The 18,390-nt window shown below is 43.0% G+C and overlaps 1 protein-coding gene across 2 annotated transcripts; it reads left to right on the forward strand.

Moving 5' to 3' along the window:
* Nucleotides 1-275: 275 nt before the first annotated feature.
* LOC110531454 (mucin-19) lies at nucleotides 276-14,830 on the forward strand. 2 transcript variants are annotated; one of them, XM_036987332.1, is made up of 14 exons: nucleotides 276-575; nucleotides 4,579-7,365; nucleotides 7,432-7,617; nucleotides 7,853-7,971; nucleotides 8,182-8,243; nucleotides 8,452-8,503; nucleotides 8,626-8,666; nucleotides 9,036-9,154; nucleotides 9,283-9,357; nucleotides 9,546-9,708; nucleotides 11,608-11,766; nucleotides 12,057-12,154; nucleotides 12,442-12,611; nucleotides 13,277-14,830. In XM_036987332.1, the coding sequence occupies exons 1-14, from the start codon at nucleotides 509-511 to the stop codon at nucleotides 13,319-13,321; spliced, it is 4,143 nt and encodes a 1,380-aa protein (XP_036843227.1). In that variant the 5' UTR covers nucleotides 276-508; the 3' UTR covers nucleotides 13,322-14,830. The 2 variants fall into 2 exon arrangements, with proteins under 2 accessions (XP_036843227.1, XP_036843226.1); XM_036987331.1 differs by having other exon boundaries at nucleotides 4,579-7,617.
* Nucleotides 14,831-18,390: the final 3,560 nt, after the last annotated feature.

Genomic DNA, 18,390 nt, shown 5'->3' on the forward strand with positions numbered 1-18,390 from the left:
GTAAAAAATCCTTAACTAACCTGTCTGACTGACTATCATAACCTAGTCAAAAGAGCACCTGCTGTTCCCCTGACAGGGGCAGGAGTGTTAGTGCATTTATGGTTCAAGATAACGCTGAGTATCTTGTCCCAACTATTTTGGATCCAATCCAGTAAGTATTAGGCAACATTATGACACTGACACCCCTTACAACAATAGCTACGTGGACCCAGGTAGGTCCAAACACACACACACACACACACACACACACACACACACACACACACACACACACATTAATGGGTCCAAGGGTTAGACAGACACATACTGGACACGACACCCCAAGGCTAAACCCTGCCATTCAGACCTGGGGGAGCCAGAGGTGTGTGTAGAGGACAGGTGTGTTTAGAGTACAGGTGTGTGTAGCGTTCAGTACACCATTCTGACAGAGAGATACATCCACCAGTGAGTGGATCAGGACTAAGCATCGTAGAGAGAGAGAGATACCTGGACCTAGACGATCATCATCATGACCATGACCAGCATTAGCCGCTCCTGGATCTCTGGGCTAATCATCTGCCTGTTTATCACTGCTGGTGAGAATGCTTACTCTGCTGATCGGCACTTTACAATAGGAAACCAATTATTGCAGTTTAGAAGTGTTTATAACGGTTTCAACATATATCATCTGTTCGATATAACAATTTATCACAGGTTATTCAATATTAAAGTTTATAATGTGTTAAATATTACACTCTTTAACCGGTTTGATAATACAATTTAAGAAAGTCTAATGCTGTTTCTAAAATACAGTTTATAACCTGTTCAATATGACAGTTTATACAAGTCTATAATCCGATCAATAATAACAACAGGAAACCCTTTCAAAATGTTGAAAACTGAAAATTGAAAACTGATAACAATCCTTCTGGATCTCTTTGCCAGCTATCTGCCTGTGGATTCACTCTGCTGATCAATAACACAGGGGTTTATGGGATTTTATAACCTGTTCAATATTAGTTTATAACCTGTTCAATATTAGTTTCTGAAAGTCTATAACAGAGGTACTAATCTACCCGTCACACAACCTTACGAGGTAGCAAAGGTCCGGATGGATATGGTCATTATCAGCGTAGTCACAAACCCCAAACGTGCAACCCATGTGACCCCAAACTGTTCAAATCAAATGTAATTTATCACATGCGCCGAATACAACGGGTGTAGACTTTACCGTGAAATGCTTATGAACCCTTCAACTATGCAGAGGACAAAATGATTAACATAAAGACAAATAGTAACTGACACAAGAGGAGTGAAAGACCCCTCTTATTGTCAGAAAGAACGTTTTGCAGATCATTTCCTGCAATTCAACACATTTTGCCATTGGGCAGAGAGAACATTTCACAGTTTTAAAGCTAATTTCCTGCGATTCTACACATTTTGCCATGTCTTATGATACATGAGTGAGTCAACAAAATCAATGTGGGCCCCCTGGGGGTTGAGGCCCCAATGGGCATCGTAATAACTACAAGACCTAGACAGCTGGTATCTAGCATGGGCTAGTTGATCAGCTGGAAATTATAAATAGATATCTAAGATCTGTCAGTGAATGACATAACAAGAGGAGAACTGTACTACCACATTCTCTCAATTGAAACATGTGAATTCTACTATTACAACTCTCAACTGCAATAAATTGAAAGACTGACCGTTCTTAAATAAATAAAAATATGTACAGTACCAGTCAAAAGTTTGGACACACCTACTTATTCAAGGGTTTTCCTTTATTTTCTTCACTATCTTCTAAGTTATAGAATAATATTGAAGACATCGAAATATGAAATAACACATATGGAATCAAATAGTAAACCACAAACTGTTAAACAAATCAAAATCTATTTTAGATTCTTCAAAGTACCCAAATCAAATCAAATTTTATTTGTCACATACACATGGTTAGCAGATGTTAATGCGAGTGTAGCGAAATGCTTGTGCTTCTAGTTCCGACAATGCAGTAATAACCAACGAGTAATCTAACCTAACAATTCCACAACAACTACCTTATACACACAAGTGTAAAGGGATAAAGAATATGTACATATATGAATGAGTGATGGTCCAGAACAGCATAGGCAAGATGCAGTAGATGGTATAGAGTACAGTATATATGTATGAGATGAGTAATGTAGGGTAAGTAAACATAAAAGTGGTATTGTTTAAAGTGGCTAGTGATACATGTATTACATAAAGATGGCAAGATGCAGTAGATGGTACTGAGTACAGTGTATACATATGAGATGAGTTATGTAGGGTATGTAAACATTATATTAAGTGGCATTGTTTAAAGTTGCTAGTGATACATTTTTGACATCAATTTTCCATTATTAAAGGGGCTGGAGTTGAGTCAGTATGTTGGCAGCAGCCACTCAATGTTAGTGGTGGCTGTTTAATTAACTGTCACGATCGTCGTATGGAGTAGACCAAAGCACAGCGTGGTTAGAATACATTCTTCTTTATTGCATGAAGAACACGAAGAACACTTAAACAAAACAAGAAAACGATAAGACGATCGTGACTGCTAATGAAACAATGTGCTAACTTGCAACATAACATAGACAATAACCCACGAAATACCCAAAGAGGCTGGCTGCCTAAATATGGTTCCCGATCAGAGACAACGATAAACACCTGCCTCTAATTGAGAACCAATCTAGGCAACCATAGACCTACATAAACACCTAGATGGAAACAACCCCATAAATCTACAAAACCCCTAGACAGTACAAACACCCTAGATGAGACAAAAACACACATACCACCCTCGTCACACCCTGACCAAACCAAAATATAAAAAGAAAACAAAGAATACTCAGGTAAGGGCGTGACATTAACAGTCTGATGGCCTTGAGATAAAAGCTGTTTTTCAGTCTCTCGGTCCCTGCTTTGATGCACCTGTACTGACCTCACCTTCTGGATGATAGTGGGGTGAACAGGCAGTGGCTCGCTCGGGTGATGGTTGTCCTTGATGATCTTTATGGCCTTCCTGTGACAGCGGGTGGTGTAGGTGTCCTGGAGGGCAGGTAGTTTGCCCCCGGTGATGCGTTGTGCAGACCTCACTACCCTTGGGATGCTGCGCCTTCTTCACCACGCTGTCTGTGTTGGTGGACCAATTCAGTTTGTCCGTGATGTGTACGCCGAGGAACTTTCTACCCTCTCCACTACTGTCCCGTCGATGTGGATAGGGGAGGTGCTCCCTATGCTGTTTCCTAAAGTCCACGATCATCTCCTTTGTTTTGTTGACGTTGAGTGTGAGGTTATTTTCCTGACACCACACTCGGAGGGACCTCACCTCCTCCCTGTAGGCCATCTCGTCATTGATGGTAATCAAGCCTACCACTGTAGTGTCGTCCGCAAACTTGATGATTAAGTTGGAGGCGTGCATGGCCACGCAGTCGTGAGTGAACAGGGAGTACAGGAGAGAGCTCAGAACGCACCCTTGTGGGGACCCAGTGTTGAGGATCAGGGATGTGAAGATGTTGTTACCTACCCTCACTACCTGGGGGCGGCCCGTCAGGAAGTCCAGTACCCAGTTGCACAGGGCGGGGTCGAGACCCAGGGTCTCGTGCTTGATGACGAGTTTGGAGGGTACTATGGTGTTAAATGCTGAGCTGTAGTCGATGAACAGCATTCTCACATAGGTCTTCCTCTTGTCCAGATGGGTTAGGGCAGTGTGCAGTTTGGTTGCGATTGCGTCGTCTGTGGACTTATTGGGGCGGTAAGCAAATTGGAGTGGGTCTAGGGTTGTCAGGTAGGCTGGAGGTGATATGGTCCTTGACTAGTCTCTCAAAGCACTTCATGATGACGGAAGTGAGTGCTACGGGGCCGTTAGTCATTAGTAGTCATTTAGCTCAGTTACCTTAGCTTTCTTGGGAACAGGAAACATGGTGGCCCTCTTGCGCATGCTCTGAGGACGCGGCTGGGGATGCCGTCTGGGCCTGTAGCCTTGTGAGGGTTAACCCGTTTAAATGTTTTACTCACGTCAGCTGCAGTGAAGGAGAGTCTGCAGGTTTTGGTAGCGGGCAGTGTCAGTGGCACTGTATTGTCCTCAAAGCGAGCAAAGAAGTAATTTAGTCTGTCTGGGAGCAAGACATTGACTGTAGACCCTGCCACATACCTCTTGTGTCTGAGCCGTTGAATTGCGACTCTACTTTGCCTCTGTACTGACACTTAGCTTGTTTGATTGCCTTGCGGAGGGAATAGCTACACAGTTTGTATTCGGTCATGATGACAGCTTGCACACTCTTGGCATTCTCTCAACCAAACTCATGAGGAAGTCACCTGGAATGCATTTCAATTAACAGGTGTGCCTTGTTAAAAGTTAATTTGTAGAATTTCTTTCCTTCTTAACGCATTAGAGCCAATCAAGTAAAACTGAGAAAGTTTGTGTCCATGCTTAGAGAGAGAGAGAACGTGATTAAGATATTATTACTTAAAAAGTATATGTAACTTGATGACACTAAATAAATACATAATATAACACTACGTAGCAATAGCCTTCATTGTAAATAAAGCTAACTGTGACTTCTGTTGTTACTGCAGTTTCTGCTAGCAGTACCCCAATGGCATCTACAGAAACCTCTGAAACTACAGAACAACTTTCAACTACAGAAATCCCTGCAACTGCTACAGAAAATCCAAGTACTACTGATGCTGGACTTACAGCCAAAACAGGTACCACTGATGCTGGACTTACAGCCGAAACAGGTACGACTGATGCTGGAAGTACAGCCGAAACGGGTCCCACTGATGCTGGAAGTACAGCCGAAACGGGTACCACTGATTCCGGACCTACAGCCGAAACAGGTACCACTGATGCCGGACACATCACCGAAACAGGTAGCTCTGACGCCGGACCAATCACCGAAACAGGCACCACTGAAGCCGGACCCATCACCGAAACAGGCACCACTGAAGCCGGACCCATCACCGAAACAGGTACCACTGAAGCCGGACCCATCACCGAAACAGGTACCACTGAAGCCGGACCCATCACCGAAACAGGTACCACTGAAGCCGGACCCATCACCGAAACAGGTACCACTGAAGCCGGATCCATCACCGAAACAGGCACCACTGACGCCGGACCCATCACAGAAACAGGCACCACTGAAGCCGGACCCATCACCGAAACAGTTACCACTGAAGCCGGACCCATCACCGAAACAGGCGCCACTGACGCCGGACCCATCACCGAAACAGGCACCACTGAAGCCGGACCCATCACCGAAACAGGTACCACTGACGCCGGACCCATCACCGAAACAGGCACCACTGAAGCCGGACCCATCACCGAAACAGGCACCACTGAAGCTGAACCCATCACCGAAACTGGTACCACTGACGCCGGACCTATCACCGAAACAGTTACCACTGAAGCAGGCACCACTGACGCCGGACCCATCACCGAAACAGGCACCACTGAGGCCGGACCCATCACCAAAACAGTTACCACTGAAGCCGGACCCATCACCGAAACAGGCACCACTGAAGCCGGACCCATCACAGAAACAGGTGCCACTGACGCCGGACCCATCACCGAAACAGGTGCCACTGACGCCGGACCCATCACCGAAACAGGCACCACTGAAGCCGGACCCATCACCGAAACAGGTGCCACTGACGCCGGAACCATCACCGAAACAGGCACCACTGAAGCCGGACCCATCACCGAAACAGGCGCCACTGACGCCGGACCCATCACCGAAACAGGCACCACTGAAGCCGGACCAATCACCGAAACAGGCACCACTGAAGCCGGACCCATCACCGAAACAGGTACCACTGAAGCCGGACCCATCACCGAAACAGGCACCACTGACGCCGGACCCATCACCGAAACAGGCACCACTGAAGCCGGACCCATCACGGAAACAGGCACCACTGACACCGGACCCATCACCGAAACAGGCACCACTGAAGCTGAACCCATCACCGAAACAGGCACCACTGACACCGGACCCATCACCAAAACAGGCACCACTGACGCCGGACCCATCACCGAAACAGGCACCACTGAAGCCGGACCCATCACCGAAACAGGCGCCACTGATGCCGGACCCATCACCGAAACAGGCACCACTGAAGCCGGACCCATCACCGAAACAGGTGCCACTGACGCCGGACCCATCACCGAAACAGGCACCACTGAAGCCGGACCCATCACCGAAACAGGCACCACTGAAGCTGAACCCATCACCGAAACTGGTACCACTGACGCCGGACCTATCACCGAAACAGTTACCACTGAAGCCGGACCCATCACCGAAACAGGCGCCACTGACGGCGGACCCATCACCGAAACAGGCGCCACTGAAGCCGGACCCATCACCGAAACAGGCGCCACTGAAGCCGGACCCATCACCAAAACAGGCGCCACTGAAGCCGGACCCATCACCGAAACAGGCGCCACTGAAGCCGGACCCATCACCGAAACAGGTACCACTGAAGCCGGACCCATCACCGAAACAGGCACCACTGAAGCCGGACCCATCACCGAAACAGGTACCACTGAAGCCGGACCCATCACCGAAACAGGCACCACTGACGCCGGACCCATCACCGAAACAGGCACCACTGACGCCGGACCCATCACCGAAACAGGCACCACTGAAGCCGGACCCATCACCGAAACAGGCACCACTGACACCGGACCTATCACCGAAACAGGCACCACTGAAGCTGAACCCATCACCGAAACAGGCACCACTGACACCGGACCCATCACCAAAACAGGCACCACTGACGCCGGACCCATCACCGAAACAGGCACCACTGAAGCCGGTCCCATCACCGAAACAGGCACCACTGAAGCCGGACCCATCACCGAAACAGGCACCACTGAAGCTGGACCCATCACCGAAACAGGTACCACTGACGCCGGACCCATCACCGAAACAGGCACCACTGACGCCGGACCCATCACCGAAACAGGCACCACTGACGTCGGACCCATCACCGAATCAGGTACCACTGAAGCCGGACCCATCACCGAATCAGGTATTACGGATGCAAGAACTACAGCCAAACCAGATACTACTGATGCTGGAACTACAGCCAAACCAGATACTACTGATGCTGGAACTACAGCCAAACCAGGAATTACCGATGCTGGAACTACAGCCAAACCAGATACTACTGATGCTGGAACTACAGCCAAACCAGGAATTACAGATGCTGGAACTACAGCCAAACCAGATACTACTGATGCTGGAACTACCGCCAAACCAGGAATTACCGATGCTGGAACTACCGCCAAACCAGGAATTACCGATGCTGGAACTACAGCCAAACCAGGAACTACTGATGCTGGAACTACAGCCAAACCAGGAACTACTGATGCTGGACCTACAGCCAAACCAGGAACTACTGATGCTGGAACTACAGCCAAACCAGGAACTACTGATGCTGGAACTACAGCCGAACCATCTTTGCCAAGTACAACTTCTTCTACTATTGCCACCACCGCTACGCCACCAATTCAGTGTGAGAACGGAGGTACACCTGAAGGACAGTCTTGCAACTGTCCTCCTGACTTCCACGGGGAGACCTGCAGAGATTTTAAAACTGACATAGTGCCAGGTATGTGAGACATTTTGTAAAACAAATACAATTTGTGAAACCGAAACAGCCCTGAGATCCTACTTTCCCTTAATAATCACAGCAAATGAAATAGATAAGTGATGAATACAAGACTTAGATTCTTTTCACTTTGATAACTTAGAAAGCATAATATATTAGAAATAGTACTTCTCCTATTTTATTTGTCAATAGGTTATGATACATTCACAAATGTTGCCACTTGGTCTTCTTGTAGGTACGCTCAATAGGACAGCGGTGGTTAAGGATATGGTTACTAATTCCCCGTACATAGAAAAATATAACAACAAAACTTCAACTGAATACACAGACAAGGTCAAGGATTTCACAACAGAGGTGAGACAAAACAGTAATGTCAAGTTAAGTGTTAAATACATTTAAGTCAAATAAAACATTTGTAAAGTAATGTGGATAAATAAATAAAAAATAACAACTGCTGTTCAAGACAGCAGGTGATTTTCTATTTAATTGCCACAGAGGCCTTGGGGTTAATTCATTTTATCTCAAGTCTTCGTGAATATGCAGTGACCACTGTTTACATTTCAGATGGAGGAATACTACAGGAGTAAAGGGATACGGAATTTCACAGTGGAAAACGTAACTCTGAGGTACTAGACTAGCATACCAAAAACACCATGGTACACATTTACAAAACGACAATTTCACCCTGTATCCTGTCCTACCCCTTATCTTATATAAAGGTGATCTATTGACAGTACAAAAACCTGTCCACGTTGTCATCAGGTTATATGAAAATGTAAACAAAGATTATGCAGAGATTATTCTCATTGGTCTTCATTATTTTTGTTCTCTCAGTAATGGGTCAGTTATGACCACACGCTTGGGACGAGGTATAGAGGAGAAAAGGGTAAATGCAAAATACAAAGAGAACCTCTTACATTCTTATTCATACTTTATAATCATTTTTCACAGAGAAGCTGAAAGTTGCAGATGGTGTAGTGATGATATTTTGCTCTGTGATGCTTTCAGATGGAAAACTCCTTGTACAACCCCAAGGCAGAATCATATCGGTAATTTAAATAAGTGATTCATTAACTATGATACATAAACCTTTCGATTTTGGTTTTGGTGATGGTTGGTTAACACCAAGGTTGGGGTTAATTCCATTTCATTTTCAGTCTATTCAGATATATGTACACTGAAATTCTTCAATGCTTTTCAATGAGTAAAATGTGGAATTGTGTTTACTTTCTGACTTGACTGTAACTGAAACGGAATTGACCCCAACCCTGGTTACCACAGAATTCAAATAGGTTAGTGGTAGTTGGGTTTGCCAAGACCACACCCTAAGTTTACAAAAACAAATGTTAGGCCTCACTGTGGGAAGAAATTAAGTGCAAAATAACCTCAAAGACGTTTACTCAACCTCCTTTCTTAAGTTTGAACGTCGAACACAATATCATTCTGACGGTTCTGAATGAACCAGGAGCTGAGCAACAGTACAAGAACTTCGTAGACGACGTTAATTCAGCTTTGCAAAATCTGTCATTGTGTTCAGGTAACAGCAATACATAAAGTCACATCTAAAAACACACCTTCAAAATACACACAACAATTCAAATCAAACTATCATTGTTAAGACATGGACAAAAATATTTGGTAATATCATTATCATATTTTTTTCAGCTCTTCGCTCAGGATGTCCTACGTTTACTGTTGTGTCAGTGAAGAAACTACAAGAAACGCCACTTGATGAGAAAGGTGAGAACATTCAGACGGAAGACTAGAGGAAGCAGGAATAAGGAGGAAGGGAACGATGGTGCAGCAGATAGGGAAAATATTCCCTCATTAACAAAATAAGAGTTTAGACCAGATCAAGAAGGAAATGAAATATGTAAAAAACATTTTCTCTCTCTCTCTCTCTCTCTCTCTCTTTCTCTCTCTCTCAGCTGTATGTCAGAAAACAATCAACCTTGATTTTGCTAAATACTTTGAGCCTTACAGTAAAGACGGGAAGTTGCTCTGTTTGACGGCATGTGACCCCAGACATAATAACACTAAAAACTGCAACAGCGGTATCTGTGAAGTAACCAGAGCCGGACTGTCATGCAAGTAAGTTCTAAACGTTATATTCAGTATACTAAATAATTATATACAGTACACTACCAGTTTTAGTACATCTACTCTTTCAAGGGTTTTTCTTTCTTTTTACTATTTTCTACATTGTAGAATAATAGTGAAGACATCAAAACTGTGAAACTGTGGAATAATGTAGTAACTAAAAAAGTATTAAATCAAAATATATTTTTTATTTGAGATTCTTCAAATGGCCCCCCCCCCCCCCCCCCTTGGCATGTGTAGGTGTTCTAAAACTTTGGACCGGGAGTGTATGTATGTTAAATATAATGTAATATTAAAGGAGAGGAGCCAAATACATTTAAACTCGTTTTTATTTCAGCTTTGATTTCTGGGTCAGAAGTTTACATACACTCAATTACTATTTGGTAGCATTGCCTTTAAATTGTTTAAATTGGGTCGAACGTGTCAGGTAGCCTTCCACAAGCTTCCCACAATAAGTTGGGTGAATTTTGTCCCATTCCTCCTGACAAAGCTGGTGTAACAGAGTCCAGTTTGTAGGCCTCCTTGCTCGCACACACTTTTTCAGTTCTGCCAACAAATCTTCTATAGGATTGAGGTCAGGGCTTTGTGATGGCCACTCCAATACCTTGACTTTGTCGTCCTTAAGCCATTTTGCCACAACTTTGGAAGTCCATTTGGAAGACCCATTTGCAACCAAGCTTTAACTTCCTGACTGATGTCTTGAGATGTTGCTTCAATATGTCCATATAATTTTCCTGCCTCATGATGCCATCTATTTTGTGAAGTGCACCAGTCCCTCCTGCAGCAAAGCACCCCATACCATGATGCTGCCACCCCTGTGCTTCACGGTTGGGATAGTGTTCTTCGGCTTGCAAGCCTCCCCCTTTTTCCTCCAAACATAATGATGGTCATTATGGCCAAACAGTTCTAATTTTGTTTCATCAGACCAGAGGACATTTCTCAAAAAAGTACGATCTTTGTCCCCATGTGCGTTGCAAACCGTAGTCTGGCTTTTCTTGTGGCGGTTTTGGAGCAGTGGCTTTTTCCTTGCTAAACGGCCTTTCAGGTTATGTCGAAATATGACTCGTTTTACTGTGGATATAGATACTTTTGTACCTGTTTCCTCTAGCATCTTCACAAGGTAATTTGCTGTTGTTCTGGGATTGATTTGCACTTTTCACACCAAAGTACGTTCATCTCTAGGAGACAGAATGCGTCTCCTTCCTGAGCGGTATGACGGCTACGTGGTCCCATGGTGTTTATACTTGCGTACTATTGTTTATACAGATGAACGTGGTACCTTCAGGCATTTGGAAATAGCTCCCAAGGATAAACCAGACTTGTGGAGGTCTACCATTTTTTTTCTGAGGTCTTGGCTGATTTCTTTTGATTTTCCCATGAAGTCAAGCAAAGAGGCACAGAGTTTGAAGGTAGGCCTTGGAATATATCCACAGGTAAAACTCCAATTGACTCAAATTATGTCAATTAGCCTATCAGAAGCTTCTAATGCCGTGACATCATTTTCTGGAATGTTCCAAGCTGTTTAAAGGCACAGTCAATTTAGTGTATGTTAACTTCTTACCCACTGGAATAATCTGGGAAATAATCTGTGTCTAAACAATTCTTTGAAAAATGACTTGTGTCATGCACTAAATAGATGTCCTAACCGACTTTCCAAAACTATAGTTTAACAAGAAATGTGTGGAGTGGTTGAAAAACGAGTTTAATGACTCTAACCTAAGTGTATGTAAACTTCCGACTTCAACTGTACATATTCTCTCCTATAATATTATTTATATGTAATACTGTATATATTCTTTACTGTTGGGGAGAGTTCCATTCTTCGCTACAGTTTGATTGGGTCACCACTTCCTCACAGTAGAATAATGCTATACGTTCTGTCTATTTCAGCTGTAAAAACACAAACTCTATCTGGTACCTGGCTGACTGTAACCACCCGATCCACAAGGCTGGGTTATATGCCGGAACCAGTATAACTGCCGGGGTTGTCCTGGTGATATTTGGTGTCCTGACAGTGTTCCTGGTGGTGAACAAGAAAAAGGAAAAGAGGTAAGTGGGGATGAGTTGAAGGAGGAGTAGAATGATAGAGACTAGAGAAAGATTGATTATTTTATTTTCAATTAGGAAATTTTGCTGTGTAGTAAAAACACTCTTATATTTTGCATCTCCTGTCCCCTGCCCTCCGTCTCCTCTACCCTGCCCTCCGTCTCCTCTACCCTGCCCTCCGTCTCCTCTACCCTGCCCTCCGTCTCCTCTACCCTGCCCTCCGTCTCCTCTACCCTGCCCTCCGTCTCCTCTACCCTGCCCTCCGTCTCCTCTACCCTCCTCTCCTCTAACAGGAATAAAGACACTAAGCAGGAGATGGTAAACCAGTGGCTTGAGGATGACTTTGAATGGCCCACACCCAACACCAGGTCCACCACAACACCTCACCCAGGTACCTCATCTTAGTTTTTCTGTTATTTTTTTACATATATTTTGTGTGTGTGTGGGGGTGGTTCCTGAAGAAAATGTGTGTGCTTGCTCCTGCTGTCTCAAAGTATTTCTATGGTATTTAGTTGAAGTAGTAGAGGTACTTGTTACTGCAGTATTAGTGGCTGTGGTGACTGTACTAATGGTAGTATTGACAACTGACAATAAATTAATCTCATAATAAGATCTTTATATTATATGTAAGGATATCTACATTTTATTTTTACATTTGGTCTGTATTTCTTTTTCCAGGGACGTACGATAACCCAGCATACACCAACGGGGTGTCAAATATCTACCAACACTCAAGCGGTCCTCTTCCAACCTACAACCCCAACCCACAGTCGAGCGAAAGATACCCTCCACCATACTACCCCTCAGAGCCCCACAACCAAATGCACAACTTCCCGAGCAACCAGCCTGTGAGTACACTATAGTACTGTTGTATACCGGCAACCAGCCTGTGAGTACACTATAGTACTATTGTATACCGGCAACCAGCCTGTGAGTACACTATAGTACTGTTGTATACCGGCAACCAGCCTGTGAGTACACTATAGTACTATTGTATACCGGCAACCAGCCTGTGAGTACAGTATAGTACTATTGTATACCGGCAACCAGCCTGTGAGTACACTATAGTACTATTGTATACCGGCAACCAGCCTGTGAGTACACTATAGTACTATTGTATACCGGCAACCAGCCTGTGAGTATAGGTTGTCATCAATAGAGCGTCACATTAAGGTGCAGAGCGTTCTATTTAACTGTTGGGGACAAGGAGACTCCCAGCTCTGCTAAAACCATTGACAACTGCCTGCCGTTTTCAAAGGGATTGTTAAATAAATGTTAACTATTTGGTTATAATGTCATCATCACCTCTTGAAGAGCACAGTCAGAACTACACATTTCTGATTATTCCACATTTAGCTCTGTCATCAGAGTCATACCGCAAGTAACGGCATGCTTTTCATGATCAGTAAACATCACTTGATCATGTCATTTCAGATACGCGAGGGTAGCCTCACGATATCTCTCAATATTGACGCACACGCATAATCTCAATTTCTATCTCTTTTTACCGCAGGTAAGGATCAACCGACCGCAGATCAGAACATCTTATGACTTGTAGCATCCTCTTACTAACAAGAAAAAGTGCCTACAGATGCTAATTTGAGTCAGTACATTCCTAAAGAAAATATTGCACTTTTTACTCCATACATCTTCCCTGACAATCAAAAGTACTCATTACGTTTTGAATGCTTAGCAGAACAGGAAAATAGTCCAATTCAAGCACTTTTCAGGAGAACATGTGACCATCCCTACTGCCTCTGGCCTGGCGGACTCAGTAAGCACAAATGTAAGCACAAATGCATCTTTTGTAAATAATCTCTGTTGGTGTTGGAGTGTTGGAGCATGCCCTTGGCTATCCTTACATTTTGAAAAAAATTAAATGGTCTGATTTGCTTAATATAAGGATTTTTAAGTAATTTACACTTTTACTTTTAGTAATAATATTTACTTTTGATATTTAAAGCCAAATACTTTTAGACTTTTTCTCAAGTAGTATTTTGATGACAATTGGGTACTTTTTCCACCACTGTGTGATAAATACACATGATTGCTTGCTTGTCTATGGCGGCCTGAATAAGCCACAGCTCTCTGTTGTTCATTAATCCTCGAGTCAATTTTGTGAATCGAATTAGCATAATACAAAATCCTCATACAAATCTGTTTTGTTTAAGCTTGAGATATCTGTTTCTATGCATGGGCTGCGTCTCAATTCATTGCATCCACGGATATCGGCCTTCAGGATCTGCTGTGAAAGGTGGCAGAACTACAGTTGTGTTTGTCAGATCAGAAGACCTCCTGAAAATCAGTACAACTCAAAACAAACTTCCTTTAAAAAAAAGATTGGGGGGCTCTCTGTTTTTCCATGTGTGAATCTATGATTCAATGCATTTCTTTGACCTAATAGCAGTAATGCCAAATTCAATGTTTCATCAAATAATTTGGGGACTCTAGAGGTTTAAAGCTGCTAAGTATTTTGTTCTGAAATGACAGGGTGATCAAATGAAGATCCTACATCTGTATGAACAAATTGAATGTGTAAATGTGGTAAATACACATAGGATTGCTTGTTTATGGCGGCCGAATGAGCTGCTGGATACTCTGCTCTGAGACGGTGTCTCTGCCCATGTTGTCCAAGTATGTATAGCATATGTTCTTCCAGGAGGGCTTCGCCCATGAGAGGATACCCACAGTATGAGACCACTGGTGGCCAGCTCAGGATGCCTGAAACATATAGGATTAAAACAGCTATGGTATTTATACTCATAATATAATATTTATTCATTTTGACAGTGGATCAAATATAATTTTATTGCACTTTAAGATGATTTCAATGTGCATTTGATCGTTCTATGTCTAGCAATAGTTATGGATGGTTATAAGTAATATAGCTTTTATTTATTTATTTGTCTTTGTTTACTTGTTATTGTATATTAGCTCTGTATTACACTGTATGCGGTCTGCCAAACAATTTGTATCACTGTTAATACTGTTATGTAAATATGTCAATCGTAAATCAGAAATTGATAACTATGATTTTTGTTATCAAGAAATAAAATAGTTTCTGAAATGTTCCAATGTCAGTTGTAAAAATTCAAAGTTATTTTTGAAGCCTGATACAGTACGGTACACAGTGGGGTCCGAAATTATTGACACCCTTGATAAAGATGAGCAATAATGACTGTATAAAATAAATAATTCAAGTACTGAACTACACTGCATGAACAAAAGTAATTGGACCCCTGCTCGTCAAACATCTCATTCCAAAATCATAGGCATTAATATAGAGTTTGTCCGCCCTTTGCTGCTATAACAGCTTCCACTCTTCTGGGAAGGTTTTCCACTAGATGTGGGAACATTGCGGGGACTTGCTTCCATTGTGCTAAAAGAGCATTAGTGAGGTCAGGCAGTCATGTTGGGCGATTAGGCCTGGCTCGCAGTAGGCATTCCAATTCATCCCCAAGGTGTTCGATGGGGTTGAGGTCAAAGCTCTGTGCAGGCCAGTCAAGTTTTTCCACACCGATCTCGACAAACCATTTCAGCATGGATCTCGCTTTGTGCACAAGGGCATTCATGCTGAAACAGGTAAGGGCCTTCCCCAAACTGTTGCTACAAAGTTGGAAGCACAGAATCATCTAAAATGTCACTGTATGCTGAAACATTAAGATTGCCCTACACTGGAAGTAAGGGGCCTAGCCCGAACCATGAAAACAGCCTCAGACCATTATTCCTCCTCCACCAAACGTTACAGTTGGCACGATGCATTCGGGTAGGTAGCGTTCTCCTGGCCTCCGCCAAACCAAGATTTGTCCGTCGGACTGCCAGATGGTGAAGCGTGATTTCTCATTCCCGATAACGTGTTTCCAATGGCCGCAAGCTTTACACCGCTCAGGTCGATGCTTGGCATTGCACATGATGATCTTAGGCTTGTGTGTGGATGTTCGGCCATGGAAACCCATTTCATGAAGCTACCGACAAACAGTTATTGTGCGTGCGTTGCTTCCAGAGGCAGTTTGGAACTCAGTAGTGAGTGTTGCAACCAAGGACACACGATTTTACGCGATACCACTTCACGTCTGAGCCGTTGTTGCTCCTAGACGTTTCCACTTCACAATAACAGCACTTACAGTTGATGGGGAAGTTCTAGCAAGGCAGAAGTAAGACAAACATACTTGTTGGAAAGGTGGCATCCTAGGGCGGTGCCACGTTGAAAGTCACTGAGCTCTTCAATAAGGACAATTTACTGCCAATGTTTGTCTATGGAGATTGCATGGCGGTGTGCTGGATTTTATACACAGCAACAGGTAAGGCTGAAATAGTCTAATCCACTATTTTGTTTAACAAGTAATACATTTATTCCTCAAAAGAGGTAGAGGTCAAAATGGTTGACACCCCTAAGGATTTGTATAAATAATGTAGCCAAAAGTTTAGTATTTGGTCCCATATTCCTAGCATGCAAAGACTAAATCAAGCTTGTGAGTCTACACAGTTGTTGGATGCATTTGCAGTTACTTTTGGTTGCGTTTCAGATTATTTTGTCCCCAATAGAATGAATGGCATTTAATGTATTGTGGCATTTTGGAGTCCCTTTTATTCAAAATAAGAATATAGTATGTTTCTAACAGATAATCCTAAATGAATAATGAATAATGATGAGAAAGAAAGTTACAGAGTGTCAAAGATCATACCCCCAAGACATGCTAACCTCCCCTGTTACTGGTAACGGTGAGAAGTTAGCATGTCTTTGGGGTATAATCTTTGACCCTCTGTGATATTCTAATTTTAAGATTAATTCAGGATTATCCGTAATCATGGTAGCATCCACATGAACGTGTTTAGAAACATATTATATTCTTATTTATAATGAAAGTAGCTCCAAACTGACACATCATTTACCATACATTTTTATTGGGCACAAAATGATCTGAAACACATCTAAATAAATTGCAATTGCAACCAACAAGTTTGTAGAGGCACACGCTTGATGTCGTCATTGCGTGGTAGGAATATGGGACCAAATGCTAAACTTTTAGCTACTTTATTTACAAGAGATTTTAAGGGTGTCAATCATTTTGACCCCTACCTTTTGATTTAAAAAATCCCAATTTTTCGAGCATACAATGTACCTCAGTATTTGAAATGTTTATTCTATCCAGTCATTATTGCACCTTTTTATAAAGGGTTTCAATCATTTTGGACCCCAGTTTATGTGTTACAACCTGAAATACAATTTCAAATATATTTTTAATAGAAAATCTGGATTATAGATACAGTTGAAGTCGGAAGATTACATACACCTAGGTTGGAAACATTAAAACTAGTTTTTCAACCACTCCACAAATGTCTTGTTAACAAACTATAGTTTTGGCAAGACGGTTAGGACATCTAATTGTACATGACACGAGTCATCTTTCCAACAACTGTTAACAGACAGATTATTTCCCTTATAATTCACTGTATCCCACACAATTCCAAGGGGTCAGAAGTTTACATACACTAAGTTGACTGTGCCTTTAAACAGCTTGGAACATTCCAGAAAATGATGTCATGGCTTTCGAAGCTTCTGATATGCTAATTGACATCATTTGAGTCAGTTGGAGTTTTACCTGTGGATGTATTTCAAGGTCTACCTTTAAACTCAGTGTGTCTTTGCTTGACATCATGGGAAAATCAAACGAAATCAGCCAAGACCTCAGAAAAATAATTGTAGACCTCCACAAGTCTGGTTTATCCTTGGGAGCAATTTCCTAATGCCTGAAGGTACCACGTTCATCTGTACAAACAATAGTACGCAAGTATAAACACCATGGGACAACGTAGCCGTCATACCGCTCAGGAAGGAGAAGCATTCTGTCTCCTAGAGATTAATGTAAATTGGTGTGAAAAGTGCAAATCATTCCCAGAACAACAGCAAAGGACCTTGTGAAGATGCTGGAGGAAACAGGTACAAAAGTATTTACATCCACAGTAAAACGAGTCCTATAGTGACATAACCTGAAAGGTCGCTCAGCAAGGAAGAAGCCACTGCTCCAAAACCACCAAAAAAAGCCAGACTACAGTTTGCAACGCACATGGGGACAAAGATCATACTTTTTGGAGAAATGTCCTCTGGTCTGATGAAACAAAAATAGAACTGTTTGGCCATAATGACCATCGTTATGTTTGGAGGAAAAAGGGGAAGGCTTGCATGCCGAAGAACACCACCCCAACCGTGAAGCACGGGGGTGGCAGCATCATGTTGTGGGGGTGCTCTCCTGCAGGAGGGACTGGTGCACTTCCCAAAATAGATGGCATCATGAGGGAGGAAAATAATGTCAATATATTGAAACAACATCTCAAGACATCAATCAGGAAGTTAAAGCTTGGTTGCAAATGGCTCTTCCAAATGGACCCCAAGCATACTTCCAAAGTTGTGGAAAAATGGCTTAAAGACAACAAAGTCAAGGTATTTAGAGTGGCCATCACAAAGACCTGACCTCAATCATATAGAACATTTGTGGGCAGAACTGAAAAAGCATGTATGAGCAAGGAGGCCTACAAACCTGACTCAGTTACACCAGCTCTGTCAGGAGGAATGGGCCAAAATTCACCCAACTTATTGTGGGAAGCTTGTGGAAGGCTACCCGAAAT

Source organism: Oncorhynchus mykiss, chromosome 9 (assembly GCF_013265735.2).
Source record: "Oncorhynchus mykiss isolate Arlee chromosome 9, USDA_OmykA_1.1, whole genome shotgun sequence".
In the NCBI taxonomy this organism is placed as follows: Eukaryota; Metazoa; Chordata; class Actinopteri; order Salmoniformes; family Salmonidae; genus Oncorhynchus; species Oncorhynchus mykiss.

Excerpts from the sequence above, each read along its gene's own strand:
- LOC110531454 (XM_036987331.1), top strand. The coding sequence starts at position 509 with ATGACCATGACCAGCATTAGCCGCTCCTGGATCTCTGGGCTAATCATC. Across the intron at positions 7,972-8,181 it reads TCAAGGATTTCACAACAGAG|ATGGAGGAATACTACAGGAG; the intron begins GTGAGACAAAAC and ends TTTACATTTCAG. Across the intron at positions 11,767-12,056 it reads AACAAGAAAAAGGAAAAGAG|GAATAAAGACACTAAGCAGG; the intron begins GTAAGTGGGGAT and ends CTCCTCTAACAG.